General features: G+C 52.9%; 1 protein-coding gene and 1 long non-coding RNA gene across 2 annotated transcripts; both read right to left on the bottom strand.

Annotated features, from left to right (window-relative positions):
• Window positions 1-427: 427 nt before the first annotated feature.
• LOC141725902 (class II histocompatibility antigen, B-L beta chain-like) lies at window positions 428-5,372 on the bottom strand. The gene is made up of 4 exons (XM_074530065.1): window positions 5,220-5,372; window positions 4,488-4,757; window positions 3,666-3,950; window positions 428-3,235 (listed from the first exon to the last, which is right to left on the bottom strand). The coding sequence occupies exons 1-4, from the start codon at window positions 5,302-5,304 to the stop codon at window positions 2,610-2,612; spliced, it is 1,266 nt and encodes a 421-aa protein (XP_074386166.1). The 5' UTR covers window positions 5,305-5,372; the 3' UTR covers window positions 428-2,609.
• Window positions 5,373-16,426: 11,054 nt separating this feature from the next.
• LOC141725932 (uncharacterized) lies at window positions 16,427-19,557 on the bottom strand. The gene is made up of 3 exons (XR_012577499.1): window positions 19,259-19,557; window positions 18,808-18,889; window positions 16,427-18,563 (listed from the first exon to the last, which is right to left on the bottom strand). It is a non-coding gene; the product is annotated as an uncharacterized LOC141725932 (long non-coding RNA).
• Window positions 19,558-19,829: the final 272 nt, after the last annotated feature.

Genomic DNA, 19,829 nt, shown 5'->3' with positions numbered 1-19,829 from the left:
CCCCACCCCCCGCTTTACTGCAAGAAATAAACGTATATGCACGACTTTCCACGTCTCCTGTTCTTCTAATGCCTTGCGTAGGGCCTCTTCTCCTTTCCCCCACACTTTGAGGCTTTTACCACTGCCTGAGGACTTAGTATCCTCTGCTAAGGCGGCAGTGAGCTTCTCCCGCACTTCCGAATATAATATATTTACCGGACGTTCGATCGTCCCGAGCTCTAGGAGCCTTGCAATAGCAAGATTAGAATTCCTGAGCTCACACTTAATTTTACATTCTATCCTAAACTGTGCATGCATATCTGATACGACCTTTGCATAGGATTCCATGTTCCTTGCCGGTCCGGGGACGTCTCCCCCGCTGTAGTCGGACCTGCCGCTGCAGCCGCTGCTTCCCGTCCAGGCGAATTCCCGTTCCCCGAGCGCTGATCGGCTTCCCGGGTTTTCGGCACCAGAATGTTGCCTTCTGATACAAGGGAGGCGGCCTGGTTTCAGGAGACAGCACGGCGACCCATTTCCCCAGGGTCGCTCGGGCCTAAGAAACACGCGGACACCAATATGGTGGAGGATCAAAGGCCTTTATTCTCTCTTCTCGTGGGGTTTTATAGTCTAGGGGGCTTCTACGTCAGGTGGGGGTCTGTCTTTACCATCTATGGTTAGTAGGGGATGAAAAGTTACCTGGGCAAGTGGAAAGTTACCGGAATCCGGTTTAGGGGGCTACATTCCTATGTTAATTTTCTTATCTAAGGGGGCAGAGGCCCTGTCTTCCCGTAACATCACGAGATCTTCCGAACGCCAGGCCCTATCTGCTACACTGGTGTCACGGTTTGATGCTGGCACAATGCCAGTGCCCCCATGAAAATACATTCTCCCTGGTGTCTGCTGTGAGATGTGACCAGGAATAGAGCGAAGCAGGCTCCAGCTGCGGAATACAAAGAAAAAAAATCTTTCTTAACTTACAATATATAAAAGAAACACACAGAAATAATGAAAACATTCCAAACATTTCTCCTGCCCCCAACCAAATTCCCAATACATCACAGTAAGGCAAAACCTTGGACTCGCAATTCAGTTGCCACCCCTCAGGTCACCAGCTGTCAGTCCATCAGCACCCCTCAGATAATCAACTCTCAGTTCATCAAGGAGAGAGGAGTCCCTCTTGTGCCACAGGCTCCCCCAGGAAACACAGTTGAAACCTCTTGTGTTTCTGTGTCCCACGTGGCACCGCCCGGAGATCATTTCCCATGGTGACATCTTCCTTCCATGCCCAGTGCTCTCACCACTGCACACGCACCAGAGCTGCTTCTGGGGTTCCCTTTTTAAGGATGCTTTGCCCAGTTCCAAAATTGAGCACAGACTCTCACTTTTGGGACACCTGTTCCTCCCAAATTCACCCCCTGGGGCCGAGGGTTCTCAAGAACAAAGATCTTCTTCCTCACTGAAGGCAGAGGGCACCACCATCCTCCTCATCCATCTCTGTTCATGCCACTCCTTCACATCACATCACTGCACTCTCTTGGCTCCGAGCCATTGCCTCCCCCTAAATGCAGTCTCTGTGCCACAGGAAAAATGGTTCTGTCCATGGCTATACAAGAAAAGTCCAGCCAAAGGCCAATCCATCATTTCCTCCCGCCTAAGATTCTTCTCAACTTCTCTTGTGGCCCATCTCCTCTTATCTCATCCCTATCTCTCTTCTCATTCAGCTCCAGAAGGATCAGCATTTGTAAGGTTTCCATCATCCAAGAAAAGCGTTAAAATCTCAGGCTCTGCCTGCCCAGAACTCCCACGCTGGCCCTGCCGGGCACCTTCTCTCTGCACCCCTTCTCCTTCTCGGCTGTGCTGCCAGCACAAGATGGCAAATTTCAAGGTGGCACAGGCACAGACACCGGCTCTCTCTCTCTTTGTGGCCGCTGCCCGATGCCTCTCAGTGCTCTTCCACCCTTCCATCCTGCAGGGGCCTTCACCTCCCTTCTCTGTCCAAGGCCCGGCTCCCCTCACCCGGCCGCATGGCTTCCCCTCCCGCACCCAGCCCGCAGCCAGGCAGGGCAGCTCTGAACCTTTCACCCACGGAACCAAGAGAGCTTCCCCTGGGAGTTCTCTGCTTTTAACCCCCTGTGTGCTCAGAGGTGAATCCATGTCCTCAGGGGCCACACCAGGTGCCAATATTCAAATCTGAGCACTGATTGGTTTGACCACAGCATCCCAAAAATCTCACTTCCTTTTCAAACCAGGACAGGGAGGAGGAATGTTTTTAGGAGGTTTTCATTCTGACTTCTGTGTGTTTCTTTTATATATTATAAGTTAATAAAGTTTTTTTTCTTTTATTCCTGAACTAGGAGCATGCTTTGCTGTATTTCTTGTCACATCCCACAGTGGACACTGAGGACAATGGATTTTCATGGGGGCACTGGCATTACACCAGCGTCAAACCATGATGCACACTCCGCTTTAGAAACACAATTTTATTAATGAGAGGTCAAGACAATTACTAACAACTATTAAAATATTTAAAATACATACATGTAAATTTTAAAAACATTGCATTATATTTCAAAGAGTTAGAAAAAATTGAAAATCATACTAAATTATTTTAAAATATTACTTAGAGATTCTTAACAAGGGCTGAGCTCCCACTCCCTGCTCCCTGTGGGAGGGGGCGATGTTGACGGGGCTGGGGGGGGGCTGCAGCTCCAGGGGGGCGGGAAAACCGCGCGGTTCTGGTGCTGCTGCCGCTGCTGGTCTTCCTCCTCCTCCTCCTCCCGCTTCCCCCAGGCCCAGTCCCTTTGTCCCCCTCCCTTTGCCCAAATCCGTCCCATCGCCCCCCCTAAATCCCTCCCCGTCACCCCCAATAAACGGCCCCGGGCCCAACTGGGAAGCTTTACTGGGAGCACTGGGAGCAGGCACTGGGCGGTGGCAGAGCGCCAGCGGGGCTGGGGGGGACACGGGACCCCCCCAAAATCAGCGGAGCGGGGGGTCCCGGCCGGGCCCGAGCACATGGGGAGGGGCTGCGGCCACCGCCGGCCCAGGAGCTCTGTGGGCAGAGAAAAGGGGGTGACACCGGGCTGGGGGCCCCGGCGGGAGCGCACACGCTCCGCCACGGCGGGGACGCCACCCCCGGCACCCGCCCTGACCTTCTTGCGCAGGGAGAAGCCGAGCCCCAGCGCCAGGAAGACCAAGCCCAAGACGAAGCCCCCAATCCCCATCAATATCTTGCTGCTGGCGGTGTCCGGCGGCATCTCTGGGGGGTCCGCAGGGCTCAGCACCCCCAAAACCTCTCACCGACACCCCGAGCCCCTCCCAGCGCCCTCCCTGTGGCCCCCGGTCCAGCCAGGATTCCCTGAAACCTCTCCCCAGTCCTTTCCCAGTCCCAGCAGGACTCACCAAGACCCCTCCCAGTCTCTTCCCCGCACAACCAACCTCAACCCAACCCCTACTTTGCCATTCGCGATCTCCTTCCAGCTCATCCAGGCTCACCCAAAGTCCCTCCCAGTCACACCGTGCACCCCCCACCCCATCCCACCCTCCCCAGCATCCCCCAAACCCCTGCCCAGCCCTTGCCCAGCCCCCAGCCCCTCTCCCAGTCCCAGCCCGGCTCTCTCCAGCTCCCTCCCAGTCCCTCCCAGCACAGCCCAGTGGCTCTGCCAGCGCCCCCAGGGGCTCCCCCGTACCCCAGTGCCGCCTCAGGGGCTGCTCCAGGCTGACGTGCTCCACCTGGCAGCTGTAGCTGAGCCCGCGCTGGGGAGGGGTTTCCAGCAGCACCAGCAGCTGGTAGGTCCAGTCCCCGTTGGGGACCACGTCGGTGGCCACCACGTGCTCCGAGAGCTCCTGCTGGCCCTGGAACCACCTCACCTGGATGGCAGCAGGGTAGAAATCCATCACGGAGCAGAGCAGGCGGCCGGGGCCGGGCTGGGAGCTCGAGGGGGGCACCAGCGAGATGGACACGCTGGGGGGCACTGGGAGAGACAGAGAGAGAGAGAGCGGAGAAACACTGGGATCAGCTGGGGGGCACTGGGAGAGAGAGGGGACAGCTTGGGTGGGCTGGAGAGGGACTGGGATAGACTGGAATGGTCTGGGAAGGGACTGGGAGCGATTGGGAGTGACAAGGAACGGCCAGGGGAAAGTGGTGGGAGGGACTGCGGTTGGGCTCGGATGGACTGGGAATGTGTTGGGAGGGACTGGGAGGGAGTTGGGTGGCACTGAGAGAGGTGCGAGGGGATGGGGGTGAACTGGGAGAGAGGGAGGACGTCTGAGAGTGAACTGTGAATGAACTCGGAATAGACTGGGAATTGATTTGGAGGGGCTGGGTGGGACTGGGAATAAACTGGGAGGGATTGGGAATGAACTGGAGTGGACTGGGAGAGGACAGGAGGTCCCGGGGATGTTCACAAGGAGGGCTGAGGGCTCTGGGGAGATTCCCAGAGAGGTTTTGAGGGGCTCCAGGGTCATTGTCAGGGCAGGGCTCGAGGGGACACGCTCTGCCCCGCGCTCACCTCGGTGCTCCACAGTGATCGGGGTGTAATAGTGGTAGTTGTACCGGCAGTACCAGTCCACCGCAGTCCGTGCGTACTCCAGTCTAGCCGGGTCGCTGTTCATCTTCCCGGCAAACCCCTCCCCATAGGGAGTGAACCCCACGTGCAGCCCCACGTCGCTGTCGAACATCACGAACTGCTCCCGGTTGTAGATGTACCTCTCCACGAACCTCACCTTCTCCGTGCCGTTAATGAAGTAACACTCGCACTTAAACATAAGCTGAAACACCCCTGTGTGTGCAGGACACAACTCAGGGGGCGCCCCCCGCTCCGCACCCCCAGAGCTCCGGGGCCCACCCCGGATCCCCGCTCCACCCCACCATTGCCCCACGGCCGCCATGGGACCCTCCTGCCCGCGCTGCCGCTTCCTCTTTGCCACCCTTCCCCCATTTCCCCTTCCTCATCCTCTCCCCGCCCACCTCCGGCCGCTCCCAAAATCACTTTTGGGGTCCCATTTCCCCATTTTCCCACAAATCCCTCAATCTCCAGCCTCCCTCCCGCTCAGTTTTGGAGTTCCCCCGTCCCTTTTTCCCCCCTTCCCCACCCTCTCCAACCGCTCCCTCTCCTCCCCCCACCCCTCAGCCCCTCCCGCTGTCCCTTTGGGAGGTCCCCTCCTCCTCCCCCTCCATTCCGGGCTCCCCCCTTCGCCTCCTTCTCCCCCCCATGTCCCAGCGCCTCCCGCCCCCCGCTCACCCGAGAGCTCCGCGCCCGCAGCCGGGGGGGCTCCCAGCACCACCAGTGCCACCAGCAGGGCCCCAGCTGCCGCCCCTCGCCCCATGGCCGGGGCCGGGCAGGGAGCAGCAGCCCCAAAGCAGCCGCGCTGCGCTGGGAGCGCCAGTCCGGAGCAGGGCGGGCTCGGCAGCGCCGCGCGCTCTCATTGGCTGCCGCCGCTCGTGGGAAGCGATCGGCCACGGGCCCTGCCCGGCAACCGATGAGGCAATCCAACGCCCCGACCTCTCATTGGCTAAGCCGCCTCCTGCCTGCGCTGCCATTGGCTGAGGTCCTTTCCGGGACGCTGCCGGGGTTTTTTTGGGCAGGGGGAACCTTGGGGCGCTAGGCAGGTGGGAGCTCAGGTGAGCCCAGCAATGCGTGCCCAGGTGCGCGGCATCTCAGGGCTGCCCGTGGCGAGCGGTGACGCTGGCCCGATGCCAGGCACCCCCAGAGCCGCTCTGTCCCTGCCCCCCGCAGCCGCACAGGGACAGAAAATGGAGCCGAGGATTCCTGCGTGGGGACAAGAACCGGGAGAGATCCCGCAGCAAATCCCACACGGGCACAACAGACCCGGCCTGGGAACACGGAGGGAATTTATTACCAACCAAATCATAGCAGCACAAGGAGAAGGGAAAGAAATCTCTCCAACACCTTCCCCCTACCCAACACGGATCACCCAGAACAGGGGTCACCAGGGCTCTGCCCAATGGGGGTCACCGGGGATCATCCAGCGCGGATCCTCCCATGGGGGATGGAGCTGGAGCAGCGCACGAAGCTCTTCCCACACTCGGGACAATCGCAGGGCCTCTCCCTGGTGTGGAAGTGCTGGTGAGTGACGATCTCTGAATCCCACCTGAAGCTCTTCTGATACACCAAGCACTCCAAGGGCCATTCCTCAGTGTGGATCTTGTGGTGCTTGCTGAGGTTGGAGGTCCCACTGAAGCTCTTCCCACATTCCCCACACTCCCAGGGCCTCTCCCCAGTGTGGATGTTCAGGTGTTCCATCAGGCTGGAGCTGGAGCTGAAACCCTTCCCGCATTCCAAGCACTTGTGGGGCTTCTCCCTTCCATGAGGCTTCTCCACCAGCTCTGAGCTCTGGCTGCATCTCCAGCCGCCTTCCTGGCTCAGGGGGGCTCTTTCCTACCCACACCTCCCTGGGCTGGGTTTGCAGCCCCTCCTTGTGAGGGATCTCTGGGGCTTTTCCTCCTCCTCCATCTGGCCACAGCTTGGGAATGACAAACTCTGGTTTGGGGGAAACCAAGGTGGGAGCGCCTTGGAGTAGAGGCTCCTCCAGGCCAGGTCCATCTCTAGAACTCAGCAGGAGTCTTGTGTCCATGAAAATCTCCACATATCAAGATTCAGCCCAAAATATCTTTCCCAGGAGTTCCCTATTGCTCATCTCTCCACTTTTGGGGTTCCAGAAGTTTCCTTTCCTTGAGGTCATGGGGGTCCAATGGTTCCAGGGGTTCTTCATTCTCTGGCGCCCTGCTTAGGGATGATCCAGGGGCTTTTGGGGGTCCATGGGGTCCATTCTCCCCTGATGCTCTGCTTTGAGATCCCAGGGATCCCAGGGGTCCCTCCTCTCCAGGCTCCCCCCCTTTCCAGTCTGCTGGGGTCCCCCAGCTCTGGGATCGCCCCTCTCTGCTCTCCCCACTCTGGGGGTCCCAGGGGTTCTCCTCCTCTGCTCTCCCGGGGGTCCCCAGGACCAATGTCCTCCCCTGCCCATACTGGGAAATGGCCGCGTGGGCCCCCAAAGATCCCCCAAGGGGCTCAGCTTTGGGCTCCTGCAAGATCCAAACTTACACACACCAGGAAAAAACCTTCCAGGGACACCATATTTGGGGTCAATTTCACAATCTGTGAGCTTTAAACACACTCCAATAAAAAACCCTCTCGGGGACCCCCAATGGATTTGGGACGAGCTCCCCCTCCCCGCTCACCTGCAGGACGAGCTGGGGGCGATGGTCCCGCGGCTGCGGCCACAGGGGGCACTGGAACCTCCTGTTCCTCCTGCTCCTGCTCCTCCTCTTCCTGCTCCTCCTTTTCCTCTCCCCCTCCTCCTCCTCCTCCTTCCTAACACCACCTCCTCCCCAGTTCCTGCCATCTGTGTATTTACACTGGAGAACCTTGCTCGTTTTTAGAACTAGAACAAAGATTCCAGATGGAACAAGGCTTGCTGATTTTAGTCAGAAGCATCAGTGACTAAAGGTCACATTTCCTTTGGTTTGGTGCCGTCCTTGTTCCTCCTCAGTGTTCAGGCTGGGCTGTGGGGTGTCCTTGTTTGCTGCATTTTCCGAGTTCCTCTTGCACCCTTCGGGCCATGGGCTGTGCCCTGGGAGGGTTCTTTGTGCTCCTTTGTGACACAGGAGAACCTTCCAGGCAGTTTCTGCGTGAGCTGCTGCTGGGATGGCACAGGAACAGCGCCACGTCCCCGTGGTGTTCCCGTTGCTGTGGGACACGGAGGCCTCAGTGCCCAGAGTGGCTCTGGGCTCACTGCTGGAGGATCCTCCTGCCCGAGGCATTCTCAGCAGCCAGCCCAGCCCTGACGGGTGTCCGTCTGTGCTTGCAGGGCTACAGGCTGCAGATGTGTGCAGCGCAGCCAAAATGATGCAGCACGTGGCTGCTGCAGTTTGCACTCTGTACTCTGTGGCTTATTCGGGGTATTTTTTAACCCACTTGGCATGTAAGTCAAGGTTTTCCCTCGGTGCAGCATCTGTGGCTTTGGGCATGCTATGTGCTTTCTGTTCTTCCTCTGGAGCTGAGTTGACTTTGGAACCAAATTGCCATGAAGACACCATTGCTTTGGGAGAGCTCCTGCCAGCAGCTGCAACTTGTTGTAGTGTGTTGTAATGTCCTGTTTTAGACTTCTGTGCCCCGGGTCCCTTCCCAGGTGTGCCTATACGCCTCTCCCTTCCCCCTTGCCCCCATGCTGAGTGAGTCCTGTCAATCAGGATTAACATTCCAGGAAAGGCGTCGTGTGGTTTGTCGAGTTCAAAGGATGCCCCTCAGGCTCAGAGGTCATTGGCCTGTGTCTAGGTGTCCCTCGTCCCTTGAGACCCCGCCCCTCCCACCTGGTTGGTGGCTCACCTGTCCCCTCCCCTCCCCTCCCCCTGAGCTTAAAAGGTGAAGCAGGCCATGTGCTCTGGATTCTGTTGGAGTTCTTCCCAAGATTCAGACATCTGTAACCATGGAATAAACCTCTGCATATAACCCTCCAGCAGAATTCCTCCTTTGTCCTCACCTTCGCCTGAAGCCTTCTTCCTAAGGTAAACGGAGTCCCTAACAAGCCTGGAATTGTTTAGTGCCCAGCTGAAACCATCAGCAAGCTAAAGGTGTCTCTGGGGTGATGCACCACAGAAGCCGCCTTTGGCTCAGCAGCGAGGGTCAGACTGGCCCAGGCACAATCTAACTGGTAATATTGGGATTCATATTCCAATATTTGGTGTCCTTGGGTGGGCAAAGCAATTCAGCAGCCCAGATGGACTTTTGCTACCTCGGGAGAGCTTCTGGCAGCCGTGCACCCAGCTGAAAGGAGCCTTGGCTTCATCGCTCCCAGCCAGAGACTTCGGGAATATTCCCAGAAGAAGTTTCGTGGACTGTTCAGCGCCTCTGGAAAGCCCAGCTCCCTTGTGGTGAGCAGACTTTCCAGAGGGAGAGGAGGGTAGCCTCTCTTGCACACAGAGAGGTCCTTTTCTGGTGGGGAGACCTGCCTGCCTGGACCCAGCCTGCTTCAGCTCCCATTTTGGGTGAGTATCACTGCTCTCGGTGGAGCAGAAGCTCAAAAACAGACTCTGCCGTGAGTTCTGTTCCTTTTTGCCTTTGCATTTTTGGCTGTGCAGCCCCACAGATGGGAATTAATTGCGTTCTTGGATTTTAGCTTTCTGCAGTGTGTGTTGTTCTCTTTTAGAATTCGCGCCGGCGGTGCGGGAGTGCTCTCTGCCCTTCCCCCCGGCTCTGCAGCGCAGTGGGCTCTCTGTCTCTCTCTCTGCGGGGGGGACCCCGGTTTTGGCTTGCCACGTGGCCGGGGGGAATCTCTCTCGGTGCAGGGGAGGGGGGTGCTCTTTGCACACGCGGCACGGGGACCCTGGTTTCAGCTCGCCACGTGGTGTGGGGGAGGCTGCTTGCTCTCTCAGCTCCGGGGGGGGGCTGCATTCCACCACGGGGGAGGCTTTGTGTCTGCCTCAGCTCGGCAGGGCGTGTCCCAGCTCTCTGCTGCTGCTGCCCGGGAATTTTAAAAGCAGTATATACAGCTGCATTGTGAAGCTTTTGTCTGTTTGTTATCGCTTTCCTATCTGTGGTTGTTTTTTAGAAATCGGTAGCTGACTTTGGCTTTGTTTTCAGCGAGGCAGGAATTAGTACTTTGCTTTTACATCTAACATGGGTTCGAAACTCAGCATTGTACAAAAAGGAGTGTATTGTAATATTATTAGCATTTTAGTCAGTGGTAATGTGAAGTTCTCAAAAGGAAAATTGAAACAGTTTATAAGATGGCTCTTTCTGCACTTCCCACATATCTCCCCTGAAGAAATCCACAATATTCAATTCTGGGATAAAGTTGGGAATGAATTGATAACCTTAGGACAGTCTGGCAAAGCACCCTCAGCTAAATTTGTGTTTTGGAGTTTACAAATCCGAACAGCTTTGCTCAAACAAAGGGAAATGGAGAAAAAGTCAAATGCCAAGCCATGTACCTCTGCTCTTCCTGTTTCTCCCTCTCCTAGCTCTAAAACCCCTAAACCTCTTTCCCCAAAACTTGGTATTTTAAAGAGAGCACACTCATTGGGAAGTCGGCTCCCAGAGTTGGCAAAAATGCCTGAGTTGTCCTGTTCACAAGGCCCTGGCCAGGCTGCGTGGAAACTTTCCCAACCCCCTGTATCCCCTCCTCAAAAACCCAGAGCACGTGCCAGCTTTCCCGAGAGCAGTGATGCCCAAAATGGCCCCCAGTCCCTAGGGGGTCCACAAGATGGTGGGTGCCACGTGGCATCTTCCCAAACCTTGTCTTCTTCTTCCCAAAATCCTCTTAAGCATCCTAAAATTCCATCCCCATCCCCTTCTCCCCCTGTTCCTCGTGACACCTTCCCCCCTCCCCCTTTCCTGCAGTACCCTCGGCTCTGCCCCTCTACTCCTCCCAGGGGGTGTCTGCTGACGTGATGTCATCAGGCGTCCCCGCCCCCTGCCTGCCCCTTGACCCCGCCCCTTGTTCCCACGGTGACCCCGCCCCCTGTTCCCACAGTTTCCCCGCCCCTTGCTGGCTCCCTGTCCCCGCCCCCTCCCCGGGTTCCCACGGTGGGGACACACCCACTGCCTGTCCCCAAACCTGTAGCTGTGATCCCAATGCTTCTGATTCAAGGGATACAGAGCAGGGAATGGCAGACCCAATGCATAGTCCCATGTTGTCACTAGCTCCTGTTACGTTTCAGCCTGCGGCTGAGGGAGGAGCAGCTCCTACTGCTAATTGGACTTCTTTTGGACGACAATTGATTAAAGAGATCTGTAAATCTCATAAAGAATATGGTCCACACAGTCCATATTTCCATGGCCTTTTAAATTCTGAACTGAGTAGGACTGTGGTAATCCCACATGATTTAAAACAGCTTTTTTCCTGCCTCATGACCTCCACGGAATTCAAATTATGGGAATTAGCATGGAAACAACTGCTAAAAGATGCTCTCCCAGGCTTGCTTGCTGATCCAAACAGAGCAAAAGACAACAGTGATAACCCTATCACCATTGAGTATTACAGTGGCCTTAGACGGTCACTGTGGTGAGAGAAGGACGAGAATCTTGTTTCTTGATCAGAAGGCTTGATTTATTCATATATGATATATAATACATTATAACTATACTACAAAGAAAAAGAAGAGAAGCTGCAGAGAGCTGCTCAACTAAGAATAGAATAGAAGGAATGAATAACAAAGTTCTGTGTCCAGGGAATCTGTCCCTGAGCTGCTCCTGTGATTGGCCTTTAATGGTACCCATGGAAGATGAGCCAATCACAGGGGCACCTGCTACATTTCACAGCAGCTGATAACAATTGTTTACATTCTTCTTCTGGGGCTCTGCTTCCCAGAAGATGGACAAATGTGAAAGAAAGGATTTCTATGAAAAAATGTCTGCGACAATTGAGCACCTCTGTGGTGAGGGTCAATGGTCTTCACCCTCTATCCAAGCTGCTGCAATTCCTGCAGAAACACTCGAGAAAGTAAAAGAAGCAGCTGAAAAAGCATTCTTTTCCCTCCAACCTGAGGGGCCTTTTGAGCCCTATAGTAAAATCAAGCAACTACCATCAGAGCCTTTTTTGAAATTTGTAGAAAGGTTAACTAGAGCCATTGAAACACAAGTTAAAAAGGTGAATGCTAGGGAAGCGATTTTAGAAGAAATAGTGTTTACAAATGCAAATGAACAGTGTTGAGCGGCAATCCTGAGCCTTCCTATTGAACCTCCCCCTACACTAAAAGATATGCTTCTAGTCTGTAACAGGAAAGTGCCTCTGATGAGTGTGGCTGAAGACACCAGACCAAGGCTGCTGCCAACACCACCTCAGCCATTGCCAGCCTGCGCCTTTTCCCTCAGCACAGCAGTACCCTGGGCAGCAGCGGAGACCAGCAATGGTTGAGCCCACAAAACCATGCCTGCTTTGTAACAGCCTAGGGCACTGGAGTAACCAGTGCTCCCTGAAAAGGGAATTTGATGAATTTAGAAATAGCAGGGGAGGAGAACTACAAGCCCTCCCTGGGGGTCAACAACAACAAAAAAACTGAAAAGGGAGCGCCCGCCTGCCAGGCGTGCAGACACAAAAAGAGCAGGCCAAAGGAATAAGGGTAGCAAAACAAATCAAGCGCGCGATAATATTTATATTTGTGTAAGTGAAGCAGGTGCTTCAAAGACCAAGCCTACTGGTCCACTGTTGAAAGTGAAACAAAATAACCTTTGTTATGATTTAGGTGATCCTATGTTAACCACGTCTTCTGTCAATGAGCCTTACAGGTTGCAGCTGACAGAATCACTCCACCTGAAGGACACTGACTGGCATTTTGTCTCTGTAAATCCTGAACAGAAGGGTACTTGGAACTGAATTTGTTGTAAGTACATCGTCATTGGGGACACCAAACACACACCACAAGATATCGAGATTGCTCCAGGAATGACAACATCAGATCCTGAGCAATCCGTTCTCGGCCTGCACTGTTTTCACCCACCCCTGTTTCTTCCCAAGGGACAAATTGTTGCACAAGCTATCCCGTACCATCTTTACCTGAAAGTACTGAAAAAAGAAACGGCCCACAGTCGCCCAGGTCCAAGTTATTGGGAAAGACAAACCTAAATTATGGTGTAACCTCAGTGGGGATGGGGAGTCAAAACGCATTGAGATGCTTGTAGACACAGGTGCAGACTGCACAGTGATTCCAGTACAAGACTGGCCAGCACATTGGCCTTTGCAAAATGTTGCCGGTCACCTTTGAGGTGTAGGAGGTCTGCAATTGGCAAGACAATCTAAAAGCATTGTTCAAACCGAGGGACCAAACGGACAATTGGCAAATATCCGTCCGTTTGTGTTAGATTATTCGGAACCTTTGTTAGGGAGAGATTTAATGGCCCAGTGGGGTGTCACAATTGATATTCCAGACTCTCCACAGCATCTTTGTGCAGCAGTCACTGAACAACAGCACCCCATCAAAAAACTGAAGTGGAAAACAGACAAACCAGTTGACGTGAAACAGTGGCCGCTCAGTAAACAAAAAATAAAGGTGCTTGAGGAACTAGTAGAAGAGCAACTTAAAAAAGGGCCACATTGTGGAGACCATGTCCCCATGGAACTCTCCAGAGTTTGTCATCCAACAAGCTGAGAAAAAGAGATGGCGACTTCTTCATGACCTCCGACAAATTAATAACGTAATTGAAGATATGGGTTCTCCCCAACCTGGTATGCCATCCCCAACAATGCTTCCCCAAGATTGGAAATTAGCTGTTATTGGTATTAAAGATTGTTTTTTCCAAATCCCCTTACACCCTGACGATGCACCGCGTTTTGCATTCTCCGTCCCTTCCACCAACATGGAATCCCCTATGAAAAGGTACCATTGGACCATTCTTCCTCAGGGCCTGAAGGTATCTCCAGCTATCTGCCAGTGGTATGTCTCTTCCCTGCTTTCCCCAGTGCGTGCAGCCGCAGAGAAGGCCATCATCTATCATTATATGGATGATATCCTTGTGTGTGCCCCAATGATGATTTACTCACACATGCGTTTGACCTAACGATCGATGCATTGATTGTTGCAGGGTTCGAGCTCCAGGAAAAGAAAATTCAAAAGATGCCACCTTGGAAGTATTTGGGCCTAGATATTGGAAATAGGACCATTGTTCCTCAAAAACTAGAAATCAATCCAAGGATCAAGACCCTTGCGGATGTCCACAAGTTGTGTGGGTCTTCGAATTGGGTAAGACCGTGGCTTGGTCTGATTAACGAAGACCTTGCCCCTCTCTTCAATTTATTGAAAGGGGGAGAGGACCCAGGTGCTCCTAGGTCTATTACCCCAGAGGCACGGAAAGCTCTAGAAAAGGTTCAGATTGCAATGTCCACAAGACAGCCCAACCGATGCCGGCCTGACCTGCCATTCAAATTTATCATCCTAGGTAAGTTGCCACACCTCCATGGAATTATTTTCCAGTGGGAGGAAAAACAAACACCTAAGGCAAAGAACACACCAAAAAGGTCCGGGACAAGAGAGACTCTCTCTTGATCATAGAATGGGTTTTCCTCAGTCACAAAAGGTCCAAGAGACTGACAAAGCCTCAGGAGCTGTTAGCGGAACTGATCCAGAAAGCAAGGACCCGGATCAGGGAGTTAGCAGGATGTGGTTTTAAGTGCACTCACATTCCAGTTGAGTTAAAATCAGGTCAAAACACTATGAAAATACTGGAACAATTGTTTCAAGAAAATGGAGTGTTGCAGTTTGCTCTGGATTCCTACTCAGGACAATTTTCGGTAGCGCGGCCCGCTCACAAATTCTTCGAACAAGATGTTCAATTTACTTTAAAATTGAGAAGTGCTCTAAGTAGCAGACCTTTAAAAAGGGATCTGACTGTCTTTACAGATGCGTCCGGGAGGTCCCACAAGTCTGTTATGACTTGGAGAGATCCTCAAACCCAGCAGTGGGACACAGACGTTGCTGAGGTGGAAGGTTCACCTCAGGTTGCTGAATTGGCTGCGGTTGTTAGGGCTTTTGAAAGGTTCTCAGAACCATTTAATGTGATTACAGACTCTGCATACGTGGCAGGAGTAGTATCCAGGGCAGATCAAGCAATACTGCAAGAAGTGTCTAACATCGCACTATTTGAATTGTTCTGAAAACTGGTAAAGTTAGTCACTCACCGAGAGCAACCATTTTATGTGATGCATGTCAGGTCACACACTGACTTGCCAGGGTTTATTGCTGAAGGCAACAGAAGGGCAGATGCTCTTGCTGCACCTGCAGTGATGGCCACTCTCCCAAATGTTTTTGAACAGGCAAAAATCAGCCACCAGCTTTTCCACCAAAATGCACCTGGCCTTGTTCGTCAGTTTAACATCATTCAAGAACAGGCCAAAGCGATTGTGGCCACTTGCTCAAATTGCCAACAACATGCACTCCCTACAGTGAGTATGGGAGCAAACCCAAGGGGACTGAACAGTTGTGAACTGTGGCAAACAGATGTAACACACATACAGGCTTTTGGACGGCAGAAATATGTTCACGTTAGTGTAGATAAATTTTCTGGAGCGGTCTATGCTTCTGCCCACACAGGAGAATCATCTATCGATGCTATTAAGCACCTCTAACAGGCCTTTTCTTTCATGGGCATCCCCAAGGAGCTGAAAACTGATAATGGGCCTGTTTATAAATCCAAGGAATTCGGGAGCTTCCTGCAACAATGGGGAGTAGAGCATAAAACTGGCATCCCCTACTCCCCTACAGGTCAAGCCATTGTAGAAAGAACTCACCGTGATATTAAAAGGGTCCTGGACCAGCAACAACAAGTTCTGAAGGTGGAACCTCCCCACATCCGGTTATCCAGGGCGCTATTCACAATCAATTTGTTAAATTGTTCTTTTGACAGCCTGAACCCACCCATCCTACACCACTTTGGGGGGAGCAGTCATAGGCTGATGAAAGAAAAACCTCCAGTTTTAGTAAAGGACCCTGAGACTTGGAAAATGGTGGGACCTTACAAATTGGTTACTTGGGGACGTGGATACGCCTGTGTGTCCACCCCCTCTGGTTTAAGGTGGGTTCCTTCCAAATGGGTAAAGCCCTATGTTCCCAAAGTCTCAGAGAAATCTGCAGAAGCGCCCCAGGTTGCTCACGCTGCCTGGAGAAGAAAACGCCGCACACGTTCTCTGGAGGAAATTCCATTTAAGCCTCCTATCTGGAATAGTTTGTAATATATGTTTGTTTCAAGTTCTTGTACCAGTTTAGGTCCCACTGTTCATGTGTAGCCTCGAGATGCCATGAGACCGAGCCTGCTTCTCGTCCTACTCGTGATCGTCCCACCTGTGATCTCCTGCATAGTCCCTCAGTCCAAACCACGTATGGACTACCTTGGCAAAAGCTCTCGGACATCATCAGAGAAACTGACAATGGGCTGAATGGACTGTTCAATGGCTGGGGACTCTCGGGCTAGTTGGGATCTATTCTGAAAACTGTGGTTTTAGTGCTGTTTATTTTAGTTATAGTTATTGTAGTTGTTAGCATTGTTTTTGGACTAATCAAACGCATGGTTCTCAAATTAATTTCAAGCTCATCTCCCCCTCCTGAGGTCTACCATTTGGAAGCCCTCAGTGCTCCAATGGATGACCTGGAAGCCTCGGTGGAAAACACTGACCCTCCTGTAGAGGAAGAACTGATTTACGAACCATGGTTTGGCAAGCATTCTGCACTACAAGCCCAGTCCTCTTCTTTTTAAAACAAAACTAGGGCGAGGTGTTGCGGTGTGTTTCAAACTTTCAGGTTACCTCCCAGGTGTGGCAATACCTCTCTTCCACTTCCCCTCTCGCCCCCTTGCTGAGTGAGTCCTGTCAATCAGGCTTAACATATCAGAAGGCGTCGTGTGGTTGGTCAAAGGATGCCCCTCAGGCCCAGAGGTCATTGGCCTGCCTAGGTGTCCCTCGCCCCTTGAGACGCTGCCCCCCCCCACCTGGTTGGTGGCTCACCTGTCCCCTCCCCTCCCCCTGAGCTTAAAAGGTGAAGCACGCCATGTGCTCGGGATTCTGTTGGAGGTCTCCCGAAGATTCAGACCTCTGTAACCATGGAATAAACCACTGCATATAAACCTCCGGCAGAATCCTCTCCTTTTTAACTACTCACCTTCGCCTGAAGTCTTCTTCCTGAGGTAACGGAGTTCCTAACAAGCCTGGACCTGTTTAATGCCCGGCTGCAATCACCAGCAAGCTAAAGGTGTCTCTGGGGTAAAGCACCACAGAAGCCGCCTTTGGCTCAGCAGCGAGGGTCAGACTGGCACAGGCACAATCTAACTGGTAATATTGGGATTCATATTCCAATAGGGTATCTCTTAAGAGTGCCCACTTTTCTTGACACAACCCAGCATACAACACTTCAGCATCTACCCATATCAGCTTATCAGCCTCTTCTGGTCCTCACACACTCTGGACACAAGCAAAATAACAGCACAGAGTAAAATTCCAGGAACCAAGTCCAAACTGCGGGGCCAGAGAAATCCCCTCTAGCCGTGGTTAAAACGTGCACAATCTACACAAATCACACATCATCACCTTTAAACAGAATAAATTAATAAATGTCCTCACCCACGTTTCTCCACTTGTTCCACTACTCCACGGGGTGTTCCCTGCCCTCACAGCCTGCCCCAGCCAGTGCTCTGGGCCTCACCTGGCTGCTTCAGACACGGGTAGAACTACCCCCACACGCCGTGGGTACACTCACTCACTCACTCGGTCTGTTTTATACACCACGCACTCACACGATTATAAACACGCTAACATTAACCACACAATGCATTAGCCATACAATGTCAAGACACCACAAGCACACAAAGTTCGGGTTCACTCGGCTCACCCCAGAGTCGCTAGCAGCCACTCTATCGAACAATGAACCCGTTCCCAGTCGTGCTATCAACCGGGAACCTCTGCCGCTGACCGTGCTCCTGGTCGATGGCTGCCTGCAAGCACAGGGACGAGGCTGTGCACTCAGATGTCTCTGAGTGACTTATCAGCAGCCCTATCTCCCCAGGGCCCTCTGACAGACATACCGCCTATCTGCACAGCAGCAGGTCATTGTCTGTATCCGCAGGAGGCAAGCCGAGATGGAGCAGAGCTCCTCCAGGAAAATCCCAGGGAACGCCCAGGAGTCTGTCCTCCCTTCCGCCCCTGCAGGGACAGTCAATCTCCTAGCTGTCTCGCCAAAATGATTAGTGGAAAAAAAGGGGAAACTCCACAACTTTGTAAAAAGTTGCAAAGCCGGTATGTTTAGCACTGGACGCATGTGGGAATCGTTGTTCCCCCTAAAGGACACGCGCACCTTTTGAGAATTCCCCCTTGCTTATACATATGCATATAGTCTCATTCATATTCATTTTACTGATTTCACGTTACAGGTTGCAATTAGTTTTTATCAGTCGTTGCCCTTTGCGCAGAGAGCTCTCAGGTCAGCCTCAGCCTTTGGCCCTGACAATGGGGCCTCCGCTTATCTTGGGAGTTTGAATTCCTTCTCTTGGTCGAGGCCATTCTGTGAGCACAAGATTTTTTCTTTGATTTTTTTCCTCTCTTGTGAGAACAGGGAGTCTTAAGCACAGATAAACAAGTTACAGGCTCAGAACAGCACTTTTCACCTAAATCCAAAAATGCATTTCTATCCTGTTAAATTTCTACTTTGTCTCACCCATCCAAGGAAATATGTGCTCTGACTCCATGATTGTAAAGGCTGAACAGATGCTTCATTCTATACTATATTATACTACATTACACTATTGCTATACTAAATCTATACTAAATTACATACTAAAAATACCCTCTGACCCTTTCCAGACAGTCACGACCCAGCTTTGACCTAATTGGTCAATCAGTCCAAACAACCATCACTACAGTCCAATTAACAAATCACTCTTGGTAAGCAATCTCAATAACACATTCCACATGTGCCAAACAACAGGTGCAGCAAGTGAGATAAGAGTTGTTTTCTTCCTTTCTGAGCTTTCTCAGCCTTTCCACCACTTCCCAGGAAAAATCCTGTGAGAGAGAATTATGTCTCTATTCAAAGAAATGTGAATACCACAGGGATTTGTCCTCCCTGGTCTCCATCTGCTGCTCAGTGCCTGGGGTAAGGAAAGAAAAGGAGAGGAAGGAATGAGGAAGGAAGGACAGAAAGAGAAGAGGAAGGAGCTGTGGACAAGGAGAGGATGGGATTTGCCTCTGTGCTAGAGGGAAGGGGAAGGGATCCCACCAATTAATCACTGGCAGGGTGGTGTCAGCAGTGGGGCTGTCCTGCAGCCAGGGACAATGCTGGGCTGAGACACAGAGCAGAGGAGAGGGGGAAAGGGGCAGTGACTTCTTCCTCACCTGCCTCAGTGTCCCAGGCCATCTTCCTTTTCCTGGCAGCCTCCTCCAGCTCCATCCAGACAAAGTTTGGAATTGACAAATCCTAGACTGGGAGAAAAACAATGGGTGAGCCCTTTGTCCTGCTGCCCAAGTACAGCTCCAGAAGTAACAGCCCTGTTCACAGTCAGGCAGGCCCAGACCCTGCTCATCTCCAGCCTCCCCCACCCCTCCAGGCTGCCAGAATTGGCCTTTGCTGCTCTCCCCACTCTGATGCCAATGTTCCCCCACAATTGGTACCACCTCCCCAGCCAGTACAGACAGTTTGCCACAGGAACCCTGCCCAAGTCTCCAAAGGGGCATCTGCATCTCACCCTTGGGGACCTGCAAGATCCAAACATCCCCTACCCTGCAAACAAATCCTCCCAGAGGCCCCCCCAGTGTATTTGGGGCAAACTTCCCCCTCCCCGCTCACCTGTGGGATCTGGGGGATTGATGCTGCCAGGGCCAGGGGAGCTGCAGACTCAGCAGGCAGGCGGGAAAAGCGTGGTTCTGCTGGGGCTCCTCCTCTTCCTCCTCCTCTTCCTGCTCCTCCTTTTCTCCATCCTCCACCTCCTCCTCTCCTTCCTCTTCCTATTGCATTCCATCCCTGCCCATTCCAGATCCCACATTTCCCCCCCCATGGCTGCAGGACCACCAGCATTTGGGTGGAGGGAACCCCCCACGAGGCCCCCCATGGTTGGGCAGGGGGCTTGGGGACCCACCCAGTGCAGATCCATTCCCCCCCCTGAGGCCCAGGGAATCACTCAAGGAATCGAATGATGGGGACACAAAGGGATCCCCATGGAACCGCTCTTTTTCTGTTCCATCCCCACCATTCCCTTCCCCCACTCATAATTCCTCCAACACAAAGACCCCTCCCAACTCAGTTTGGGGATCCCATCCCTCTCGCGCTCTGAATCCTCTTTCCCCTGCTCTTCCACCCCTTCCCCATTGTGCCCCCGGCCCTCACCCCTGGGCTTGGTTTTGGGGGATGCAGGCCCCTC

This window comes from Zonotrichia albicollis, chromosome 31 (assembly GCF_047830755.1).
Source record: "Zonotrichia albicollis isolate bZonAlb1 chromosome 31, bZonAlb1.hap1, whole genome shotgun sequence".
Taxonomy (NCBI): Eukaryota; Metazoa; Chordata; class Aves; order Passeriformes; family Passerellidae; genus Zonotrichia; species Zonotrichia albicollis.
This window is presented reverse-complemented; position numbering and strand designations above follow the sequence as displayed.